The sequence below is a fragment of the Vulpes vulpes genome, chromosome 13 (genome assembly GCF_048418805.1).
Source record: "Vulpes vulpes isolate BD-2025 chromosome 13, VulVul3, whole genome shotgun sequence".
Classification (NCBI taxonomy): Eukaryota; Metazoa; Chordata; class Mammalia; order Carnivora; family Canidae; genus Vulpes; species Vulpes vulpes.
Genome location: NC_132792.1, coordinates 117,296,324 through 117,308,487, shown reverse-complemented (window position 1 = coordinate 117,308,487; position 12,164 = coordinate 117,296,324). Strand labels below are relative to the sequence as shown.

The 12,164-nt window shown below is 37.9% G+C and overlaps 1 protein-coding gene across 3 annotated transcripts in view; it reads left to right on the top strand.

Annotated features, from left to right (window-relative positions):
• NUP210L (nucleoporin 210 like) overlaps positions 1–12,164 on the top strand; it is an 82,018-nt gene that overhangs the window by 24,787 nt on the left and 45,067 nt on the right. For all 3 annotated transcript variants that reach the window (XR_011996255.1, XM_072732361.1, XM_025997124.2), the window contains 4 exons: positions 35–172; positions 1,125–1,280; positions 4,241–4,439; positions 6,781–6,926. Coding sequence is in view for 2 of the 3 variants with exons in the window: in XM_072732361.1 (XP_072588462.1) it covers positions 35–172; positions 1,125–1,280; positions 4,241–4,439; positions 6,781–6,926 (639 nt within the window). In the remaining variant the exon portion in view is untranslated. The remainder of the gene's footprint in view (positions 1–34; positions 173–1,124; positions 1,281–4,240; positions 4,440–6,780; positions 6,927–12,164) is intronic.

Sequence of the window (12,164 nt, the reverse complement as noted above, 5' to 3'; positions counted from 1 at the left end):
TCTGTTTTGCTCCTTTTTTCCCCTGCTCTTATAGAATAAAAATATTCAGCCTGTAAAATTTCCAATCATACATCAGCAAGAAGTGAAGATTTATTTTCCCATCCAGCTTACACCCAACTTTCTGGCATTTCCTCATCATCCTATGGGAATGTTGTATCGTTATAAAGTACAGGTATGGTGTCCTATTATATGAGAATTTACAAAAAGATAAGTCAGTTTCTCTGTTATCTTAATTTATTGAAATTTGGTTAATGTTAATTTTTATTTTTCCCTAATCCTAATTCAGTTTCTGTTGATAACCAAGTCATATTCTTGAATAGTATCATTGTAACAAGACTTGCTGTACTTTCTCTCTCTTCCATGTATCCTTTACTTGTGACTTTTGTAAAGTTTTTCTCAAGCTCCCTTGTGCTCTTTTTGACATTTTGTGATACTGCCAATTACATAACCTACCTTCAGTATTTCCCTTGCCCATTTAGCTACTTTACTGTTGCACTACAGCTTTTTTAAAAGTTTTATTCATTTGAGTAATCTCTGCACCCCATGTGGGGCTCAAACTTGTGACCCCAGGATGAAGAGTCACATGCTCTTCCAACTGAGCCAGCAAGGCATCACAGCTTTTTTTTTTAATATTTTTTTTATTTATTAGAGATACAGAGACAGAGAGTGAGAGAGAAGCAGGCTCCATGCTGGGAGCCCGACGTGGGACTCGATCCTGGGTCTCCAGAATCATGCCCTGGGCTGAAGGTGGCGCTAGACCGCTAAGCCACCGGGGCTGCCCTTTTTTTAGATTTTTTAATTTAATTATTCATGAGAGACACAGAGAGAGAGAGAGAGGCAGAGACACAGGCAGAGGGAGAAGCAGGCTCCTTGTAGGGAGCCCGATGTGGGACTTGATCCCAGGTCTCCAGGATCAGGCCCTGGGCTGAAGGTGACGCTAAACCGCTGAGGCACCTGGGCTGCCTGCATCACAGCTTCTTAATGTGTCCAGAAATAATTTGTTAAATAGTTTTATTATCTTATTTGCTATTATTATTATTTCTTATTTCATCAGATTTTACATCTTTACTTAAATTTCATTTTCCTCCTTTGGCAGTTAAATATAAAATTGTATTTTTTCACAGGTAGAGGGTGGCAGTGGCAACTTCACTTGGACTTCTTCTAATGAAACAGTGGCCATGGTGACCACTAAAGGAGTAGTGACTGCTGGTCAGGTCAGGGGGAACAGTACTATTTTGGCTCGAGATGTACAAAATCCCTTCCGATATGGAGAAATTAAGGTAAACGACTCTCCAAAGAACATATTATCACCCCTGAGACATTGGTGTCTAAATTTAAGTACGGAAGGTGTTTAAAAAATCTTTGTATTGGGGAATATAAATAATAGTGAAAGGGAATGTAAGGGAAGGGAGAAGAAATGTGTGGGAAATATCAGAAAGGGAGACAGAACATAAAGACTCCTAACTCTGGGAAACGAACTAGGGGTGATGGAAGGGGAGGAGGGCGGGGGGTGGGGGTGAATGGGTGACGGGCACTGAGGGGGGCACTTGACGGGATGAGCACTGGGTGTTATTCTGTATGTTGGTAAATTGAACACCAATAAAAAATAAATTTATTATTAAAAACAAAATCTTTGTAGTCCAAATTGGGTATTTGAAAATGAAGCTCAAATTCCATCTGGAAGTACATATTCCTTAAATATTCCTGGACCAGGGTTGAATCCTACGTCACTTAATAGCAAGTTACTAAAAAAAAAAAAAAAAAAAAAAAAGCAAGTTACTGAATGGGTGTTTATGTTTCCTTGTCTCTAAAATAGGGGTAATGATAGTATCTACCTCAAAGGGTTATTTTTTTTAACAATTTTTTAAAATATTTTATTCATTTATTAATGAGAGACATAGAGAGAGAGAGGCAGAGACACAGGCAGAGGGATAAGCAGGCTCCCTGCAGGGAGCCTGACCCTCAAAGGGTTACTGTCCAAATTAAATGAGAAAATGTTTTACCTCAATGCTTGGAATATATTCATTCAATACTTAATGTTACCTATTTTTGTTACCATGTTTTGTCATTATCATATATAATATGATTTTTTTAAAGATTTTATTTATTCATGAGAGACACAGAGGCAGAGACACAGACAGAGGGAGATGCAGGTTCCCCATGAGGAGTCCGATGTGGGACTCGATTCTGGGACTCCGGGATCATGCCCCAAGCTGAAGGCAGATGCTCAAATGCTGAGCCACCCAGGCATCCCATAATATGACTTTCATAGTAACTTTATTTCTGGTCTCATATTTGTCAGTCTTGTTTCTAAAAATTGAAAACTCCTTTTCACTATATTATATAACCATATTACTATTTTCCCCCGCATCTAACACATGTTTATGTATGTTGTTGTTCTCTGAAAAAATTAGTGTTTTGTTATCATTCATTGAACATTTACTGAGTACCCTACCACCATACCAGGATCGTAGGACATTCAAAGAAATATTATATATCATCTCTACTTTAAAGAATTTAAATTATGATAGTAAGATCTAGTCACATGAAGTTAAATAACACTAAGAAAATGACGTTGGGACACCTGGGTGGCTCAGCAGTTGAGCACCTGCCTTCAGCCCAGGGTGTGATCCTGGAATCCCACATCGGGCTCCCTGCATGGAGCCTGCCTCTCCCTCTGCCTGTGTCTCTGCCTCTCTCTCTCTCTCTGCCTCTCATGAATGAATAGGCAGAGGGAGAAGCAGGCTCCATGCAGGGAGCCCGATGTGGGACTCCAGGATCACACCCTGGGCTGAAGGCAGGTGCTCAACTGCTGAGCCACCCAGGGATCCCTGGAAGATTATTTTGGAGGTAGACTTAGTCAGATTTGATGCCTGGTGGGTTGGGGAAAAGTGAAGGATTTAGACATAGGCATTTCTAGCTTTGGCAGCTAGATGGATAGAAAACATAGAAAAGGAAAAAGAGGAAGATGATGAATTCAGTTTTGGATACATTTAGTGTGACTGACCTATGGTGCATCTGGGCGAATATTAGTAATTGGAAATAGGGCTCTAAAGTACAACTGGAAGATTAGGACTGGAAATAAAAATTTGGAATTATCAGCATATGGTTGGTCATTGAAATTTTGGAATCAGATAAGATTTCCCAGGAAGAGCATATGGTCAGAAGAGAAGATGACCTCTGAGGAATAGGTGCCGTTATGAGGGACATAGAACAAGATGAAGTAGCAGAAGGAGCTTAGAAAGCGACAGAAAAAAGCTATCCCTTTGGGCAGCCATAACAAAATACCATGGATCAATGGCATATATACAATCTAAATGCATTTATCATAGTTTTGGAGGCTGGCAATTCCAAAATCCTGGCACCAGCAGGTTTGGTGTCTGGTGAGGGAAAATTCGTGCATCATGGAAAGCTGTCTTTTTGCTGCATCCTCACGGTGGAAGGGCTGCAGAGCTCTCTGGGGTCTCTTTTATAAAGGCACTAGTTTCATTTATGACCTAATCACCTCCCAAAGGCCTTGCCTCCTAAAACTATCATATTGGGAGTTCAGGATTTCAACATAGGAATTTGAGGGGCGGGACACAAACATTCAATCTATAGCAAAGACAAAAGATTTTTTTTTTAAGATACCAAGAAAGAGGAAGTGCTCTGTATCTGATGTCAGCAAACTTTGTTCCTAAAGGGCCAGATAGATAGTAAATATGTTAGTGTCTATAGACCTATAGACATATACTCTCATATTCTTATTTATTGTTTATTATAAAACCTTTTAAGAAAGTAAAAATGGGTGGCCCAGTCAGTTGAGTATCTGCCTTTTGCCCGGGTCTTGATCTCAGGGTCCTGGGATGGAGCCCCATAGCTGGCTCCGTCCTCAGCAGGGAATCTGCTTCTTCCTTTACCTCTGCCCCCTGCTTTTGCTCTCTCTCCTTCTCTTTGCCAAGTAAATAAAATCTTTTTTTAAAAATGTGAAAACCATTCACTTACAAAAACTAAGAAAATTGGGCACTGGCCATCATTTGGAAGACTCCTGCTGTATGGTGTCAGATGCTGTAGAGGAATCAATTGATGGAGGAATGAAATGAATGACATGCTCAAGCACCCAACCCCCCAACACACACATGGTATATGATACATATTTTTATATATAAAATATATGTGTGTATTCAAATATTTAAGAAATGTTTTCTTCTAAGATTTTCCTAACATAACTTTGTTGGAAGATTAATGTTTTTCTCCCCAGATATATGTCTTGAAACTGAACAAAATGGAACTGTTACCATTTCATGCTGATGTGGAGATTGGCCAGATTATAGAAGTCCCCATTGCAATGTATCATGTAAATAAGGAGACCAAAGAAGTCATTGTGTTCAGTGACTGCTCTCATTTATTATTGGATCTGAACATGGATAAGCAAGGAGTTTTTACTCTTCTCAAGGAAGGTAAGAGTAGGTCTTTTATTTTCTCCTTTCTTTGTCATTGAATGAGAGGACCAGTCATCAGTTCAGAAACGACAAATTATAATCTAAATTTACATATTACCTTTCTTTATAATACTTCTATTTATTCTGTCAACTGCCTTGTTAATGTAATTTAAAAACAAAAGCCCAGAAATTGAAAACATGTTCAGAGAAGTGTTGTGGCTGTTCCTTCAGCTCAAATGAAGGTCTTGAGCTCTTTTCTTCTTTATTTAATACATATATCATACCTCTTTCTAGGATGGATGTGGTGCCATTATTAAATTTATTTAAAGAAAGAATCTTTGTTTTTTCTTTTTTTAAGATTTTATTTATTTGGGATCCCTGGGTGGCGCAGCGGTTTGGTGCCTGCCTTTGGCCCAGGGCGCGATCCTGGAGCCCCGGGATCGAATCCCACATCGGGCTCCCAGTGCATGGAGCCTGCTTCTCCCTCTGCCTATGTCTCTGCCTCTCTCTCTTTCTCTCCCTGTGACTATCATAAATAAATAAAAAAAAAATTAAAAAAAAAAAAGATTTTATTTATTTGACACATACAGTGAGAGAGAATGAGCAAGGGGGGAGAGGCAGAGGAAGAGAGAAAGAGGCAGAGTCCCTGCTGAGCAGGAAGCCAGATGTGAGGCTCCATCCCAGGACTCCAAAGGCAGATGCTTAGCCAATTCAGCTACCCAGGCACCTCCCAAAAATATCTTTTTCTAATAAAAAGAGAATGTGAACAAGCTATCCATGAAGACCAATATTATTTCCTGTTATTGAATGTCTGTGTGATCCTGATTACCATTGTTTTTTTGTTTTTTTGTTTTTTTTTTAAATTTTTTATTTTATTTTTTATTTTTTTTTATTTATGATAGTCACACAGAGAGAGAGAGAGAGAGGCAGAGACACAGGCAGAAGGAGAAGCAGGCTCCATGCACCGGGAGCCCGATGTGGGATTCGATCCCGGGTCTCCAGGATCGCGCCCTGGGCCAAAGGCAGGCACTAAACCGCTGCACCACCCAGGGATCCCATGTATTTTTGTTTTTGTTTTAAGGATTTTATTTATTTATTAATGAGAGAGAGAGAGAGAGAGGCAGAGACACAAGCAGAGGGAGAAGTAGGCTCCATGCAGGGAACCTGATGCGGGACTCGATCCCCAGACTCCAGGATCACGCCCTGGGCGGAAGGCAAGCACTAAACCGCTGAGCCACCCGGGCTGCCCTTACCATTGTTTTTTAATCAGTAATAATAGTAGTAGTAGTAGCATCTAACATTTACTTAGTATTTGCTATTTGCTGTAACTTGAACTTCTGCCTTGCCCTTGCTAAGTATACTGTATAATCTCTCTTATCTCTGTTCTCTGGGTATGTCTCCTAATTTTTATGCCCTCACTATTTCTCACCTAGAATAGAACAATATCCTCCTAACTGTTGCTCACCTTTGATAATCCGTGGCTACCAGATGGACCTTCATGAAGCTCACTTCAGTATTACTTTTCCTGCTCAAAAAATCTGAGGGGGTTCTCATTGCCAGTAGAGTAGAGCTAAAATCCTTTTAGTTTAATGTTCAAGGTCTCTACAAGATAATCCAATCTATTTTTCATAACTACTTCATACTTGGGTTTCCTTTATATGTGGCTCCAGCTAAACAAACTATTTAAGTTAAAATTTCCTGTATTGCTCCTTTATATACTCATGTGTATATCATTATATTTCTATCTTTGCTCATTCATCAATTTGAGATACTGTCTTCTATGTATCTGAATCTTCCATGATCTCTCCAACTAGAAGTAACCTGTTTCCTAGACCTCTATACTGCTTATCATTTTCTACTAATAATTTTTTAAATTTTTTTTAATTTTTAATTTTTTTAAAAGATTTTATTTATTCATGAGAGACACAGAGATAGGTAGAGACATAGGCCGAGGAAGAAGCAGGCTCCCAGAGGGAGTCCTACACGGACCCGATACCAGGACCCTGGGATCATACCCTGGGCTGAAGGCAGATGCTCAACCACTGAGTCACCCAGGCGTCCCGTTATACCTTAATTTATGTAAATGTTCACTCTCCCTTAGCCTTGAAGTTGGGATCTTTGCTTATGTTTGTATCCTCATTGAACATAAAATTGTGTCTTACGTTCTTACTTGACATATATCTGTTAATAAAAGGAATAGATGTTTATATTGATATGATATAAACAATTGAGGCCTAGTAATTAATGTATGAAATCAAGATGTTTTTTAATGTATTAAAATTCTTATATTTCTGTAGATTAATCCCCTTGAGAACTGACTGCTTATTACTCTAATGAAGTCATGTTTTTTGATTTGCAGGTATTCAAAGACCTGGACCAACACACTGCTCTAGTACACATATAGCAGCCAAGTCTTTAGGCCATACCCTGGTCACAGTGAGTGTGACTGAGTCTGAAGAGTACTTGGAGAGCAGTGCCACATTTGCTGCTTATGAACCCCTAAAGGTGAGATGTTTCATGGTTATATTTGTGTTCTCTTTATTTACCACTCTCGTTTTTATATCTAAAGTTATCAAACCTGAGTATCAGGGAGTTTACTCCCTCATGTTTCTACCACAGGAATATCTTTAGGTTGCTTTTGTTTGTTTTGTTTTGTTTTGTTTGTTTTTTAAAAAGATTTTATTTATTTATTCATGAGAAACACAGAGAGAAAGGTAGAGACATAGGCAGAGGGAGAAGCAGGCTCCCTATGGGGAGCCCGATGTGGGACTCCAGGATCACACCCTGGGCTGAAGGCAGGTGCTCAACTGCTGAGCCACCCAGGTGCCCTGAATATCTTTAAGTTGTGTCAGCAAGCTTTAGATATTCCCCGTTTATTTCTTCTTTTTTACTGAAGTATAAAATATGCATATAGTAAGGTATATAAAGTACGCCACTCTTAAGATACTATTTGAATTTTTACATGTGCATATATCACTGTTAACACGATGCTGAATAAAATATTGGATATTAGGATGGTCTCTTTTGAAGAACTCTGAAAGAGAACTATTCTAGAGAGGGAGATTTGTCATCTTTAATCTTTATACTTAAGGATTTTCAGCACAACAGTCATTATTTAGGGCCTAAGGATTAGTCCATTATGATTTGGACATTATGACAGATAGCAATTCAAAACAAAAGTAAAGCCTGGTATCTGTTCATATTTGAATCCTTAAGGAGCTAGAATTGATGTCTACAAATTCTTGCTGGTAGAGCCTGGCAAATCTTGAATCAGGGTCTTTTGAGATAAGGAGTCACCCTTGGGGGGAAAATTAACACTAATGAAAGAAGCAAGGTAAGTTATTAATTTTTTTTTAAGTTATTAATTTTAAAGCTTGCAGGACACCTGGGTGGCTCAGTGGTTGAGCCTTCAGCTCAGGGTGTGATCGGGGCATCAGGCTCCCTGTATGGAGCCGGCTTCTCCCTCTGCCTATGTAAGTCTCTGCTTCTCTCTCTGTCTCATGAATAAATAAATAAAATCTTAAAAAAAATTTTTTTAAAGCCTTGCATTTTGAGTTGGCCTTACTGCACATTATGCAGCATTAAGTATTAAACATACAGTTCAAGCATATTTCATTTGTTCTCAGTGGATGAATCATCCTGGTTGCCTAGTTCAGTGAAAGTACTTGGCTGTGACTCATTGTCATTTCATTAGGTTTTTTATTTTATGATTATTCCCAGCCTTATTTTATATTTATTGAGTGTCTACAGATCAGATCTCCCCTGGATGAAAACCACCCTTAAAAGAAAGGAAATAAGATGATGATTTTCCTTCTCTATGTAGTGCTTTGGTTGTATGTTTTCCCCCTACCTGCTTAAAAGGATATATGCTTTCTGCCTTTATTTAATCAGTATTATGTTTCAGTACATGGTATAGTTTTCAATTTTTCCTTTTACATATCAGTCCAATTCAGTTGATCTGGTTAATTTTGGACTATGTATCTAAGATAAAGGAATGATTTCTGTCTTGTTTTCTGAGGAAGGCCTTTTGTGAAACCTCTAATTCTGTTTCTTCTATTAGAGGGTTGTATGGCACACTGTACGATGCCTTTTTGTAATGCCCAATATACTCTACCTATTCAAATCTGTTTTTCCCAGACTGTGAGTTCTACTGTGAGGCAAAACCTTATTTGATTGTTACTACTATATCCCCAGTGGGCCATCAATGAATAATTGTTGAATTAAGTTATATAGACACACATTATTTAAAAGAATAGTGCCATCAGACATAGGAATGTTTAATTTTAATAGTATTCAAGAATAAACTTGCCCAGTTCAGGAAAGAAATACTAAGGCATGGTTTATTTACATCTTTAGAATGATTGCTCAAGGGCGGCCCCGGTGGCGCAGCGGTTTAGCGCCGCCTGCAGCCCAGGGTCTGATCCTGGGGACCGTGGATCAAGTCCCATGTTGGGCTCCCTGCACGGAGCCTGCTTGTGCCTCTGCCCCTCTCTCTCTGTGTCTCTATGGATAAGTAAATAAAATCTTTAAAAAAAAAAATAGAATGATTGCTCAAACTCTATACTTCATTTTGCAACTTAGTCACTGTGTACTACATGAAAATCACCTTCACTTTGATGTTCTCCTAAAACACGTTTGCTCATTTGTAATAGGATCCGATTTCTCTGGATACTGGAGTAAATAATACCAATCTTGACTATACTCTTAGGTGAGAGTTCTTTGAGAAATAGGATGAAGTATATAGCTGTATTATATTTTTATCTTTAGGACAAAAGTTCTTTGCTAACTTAATAAAATATCCATTTAATGGATACATTTTTAGAAACCTACAGTCTTCCTGGGGCGCCTGGGTGGCTTAGTCAGTTAAGTGTCCGACTCTTGATTTTAGCTCAGGTCAGGATCTCAGGGTTGTGAGACTAAGCCATGTGTCAGGCTCTGTGCTCAGCAGGGAGTGTGCTGATTCTCTCTCCCTCTGCCCCTCTCCCCCTTCTTTCTAAAATAAATGAATCAAATCAATCAATCAATCAATACAATACAATACGTCTTCCAGAACTGAATCAGGAAGAAATAGAAAATCTGAACAGACTGATTGCTAATCAGTAATCAAAAAACTGCCAAGACAAAAGTCCAGGGCCAGATGCATTCACAGGTGAATTCTACCAAACATTTAAAAAAGAGTTAATAGCTATTCTCCTCAAACTGTCCCAAAAAATAGAAAAGGAAGGAAAGCTTCCAAATACATCCCACAAGGCCAGCATTACCCTGATACCAAAACTAGACAAAGACACCATAAAGAAAGAAAATTACAGGCCAGTGTTACAGATGAACATAGCTGCAAAAGTCCCCAACAAAATATTAGCAAACCACCTACAACAATATATTAAAAGGATCATGGGACGCCTGAGTGGCTCAGCAGTTAAGCGTTTGCCTTCCAGCTTAGGGCGTGATCCTGGAGTCCTGGGATCGAGTCCCACATTGGGCTCCCTGCATGTAGTGTGCTTCTCTCTCTGCCTTTCTCTCTGTGTGTCTCTAATGAATAAATAAATAAAATCTTTAAGAAAAAAAAAAAAAAAAAAGGAGGTTAGCCCGGGTGGCCCAGTGGTTTAGTGCCTGCCTTTGGCCTAGGGTGTGATCCTGGGGACTCGGGATCAAGTCCCACATCAGGCTCCCTGCATGGAGCCTGCTTCTCCCTCTGCCTGTGTCTCTGCCTCTCTCTCTCTCTCTCTCTCTCTCTTTCTGTGTGTGTATCTCTCATAAATAAATAAATAAAAACTTTAAAAAAAAAAAAAGATGATTCACTGCTATCAAATGGGATTTATTCCAGGAAAGCAAGGATGATTCAATATTCACAAATCAATCAATGTGATTTACTACATCAACAAAACAAATTACAAAAATCATGATTATCTCAACAGATATTATAATTAGATATTATATTATATATTATATTATTATATATTATATATTATATTATTATATTATATATTATTATATTATAACATATTATCTCAACAAATTATAAAAATCATGATTATCTCAACAGATACAGAAAAAGCATTTGATAAAATTCAACATCTATTAACATTAATTAACATCTATTATTTAACATCTATTAATTTTTATAAAAACTCTCAACCAAGTAGATTTAGAGGTAACATGCCTCAACACATTAAGGACCATATTTGAAAAAGCCACAGATAACATCGTACTCAATAGTGAAAACTCAGAGCTTTTCCTCTAAGATCAGAACAAGACAAGAATGTTCACTCTCCCTACTTTTATGGAACATAGTTTTGGAAGTCTTAGCTGTTGCAATCAGACAGTGAAAAAGAGACGAAAGGCTTCCATTTGGTAAAGAAGCTAAACTATCACATTTTGCAGAGGACATGATACTACACATAGGAAATCCTAAAGACTCCACCAAAAAAATACTAGAAGTAATAAATTAATTAGTAAAGTTGCAGGATACAAAATTAATACCCAGAAATCAGTGATGTTTCTATACACTAATAATGAAGTAGCAGAAAGAGAAATTAAGAAAGTTAACATCATTTATAATTATACCAAAAAGAATTTAAATGCCTGGGAATAAATTTAATCAAGGAGGTGAAAGACCTATACTCTGAAAACTATAAAACATTGATGAAAGAAATTGAAGATGACACAAATGAAAAGATAGCCCATGCTCATGAGTTGGAAGAATTAATATTGTTAAAATGTCCATATTAGCCAAAGCAATCTATAGATTAATTGCAATCCCTATCAAAATGCCAACAGCATTTTTCACGAAACCAGAAAAAGTACTAAAATTTGTATGGGACCACAAAAGACCCCAAATAACTGAAGCAATCCTGAGAAAGAAGAACAAAGCTTGGAAGTATCACAATCCCAGATTTCAACATATGTTACAAAGCTATAATAATCCAAATAGTATGGAACTGATGCAAAAATAGACACATAGGTCAATGGAACACACTAGAGATCTCAAAAATAAACCCATGATTATATGATCAATTAATCTTCAACAATCAAGGCAAGAATATACAATAGGGAAAGGACAGTCTCTTCCATAAATGGTGCTGGGAAACGACATCTGCATGCAAAAGAATGAAATTGGACCACTTTCTAACACCATACACAGGAATAAACACAAAATGGATTGAAGACCTAAATGAGAGGCCTTAAAAAAAAATAAATAAATAAATGAGAGGCCTTAAATTATAAAAATCCTAGAAGAGGGGTTTTCTGGGTGGCTCAGTGGTTTAGCACCTGTCTTCGGCCCAGGGTGTGATCCTGGAATCCTGGGATCGAGTCCCGCACCGAGCTTCCTGCATGGAGCCAGTTTCTCTCTCTGCCTTTGTCTCTGCTACTATCTTTCTCTGTCTCTCATGAATAAATAAATAAAATCTTTAAAAAAAAAATCCTAGAAAAGAACATAGGCAGTAATTTCTCTGACATTAGCCAATGACATTGAACATTTTTCTAGCTGTCTCCTGAGGCAAGGGAAACAAAAGCAAAAATAAACCTTTGGAAAAACAAACAAAAAAACCCATTGGGACTACATCAAAATAAAAAGCCTTTGCACAGTGAAAGAAACCAACAACAAAACAAAAGGTAACCTATGGAATGGGAGCAGATAATGATACATCTAATGAGGGTTTAATATCCAAAATATATGAAGAACTTATACATCTCAACACTAAAAAACTAAGTCCAATAAAAAAATAGGCAGGGCACCTGGAT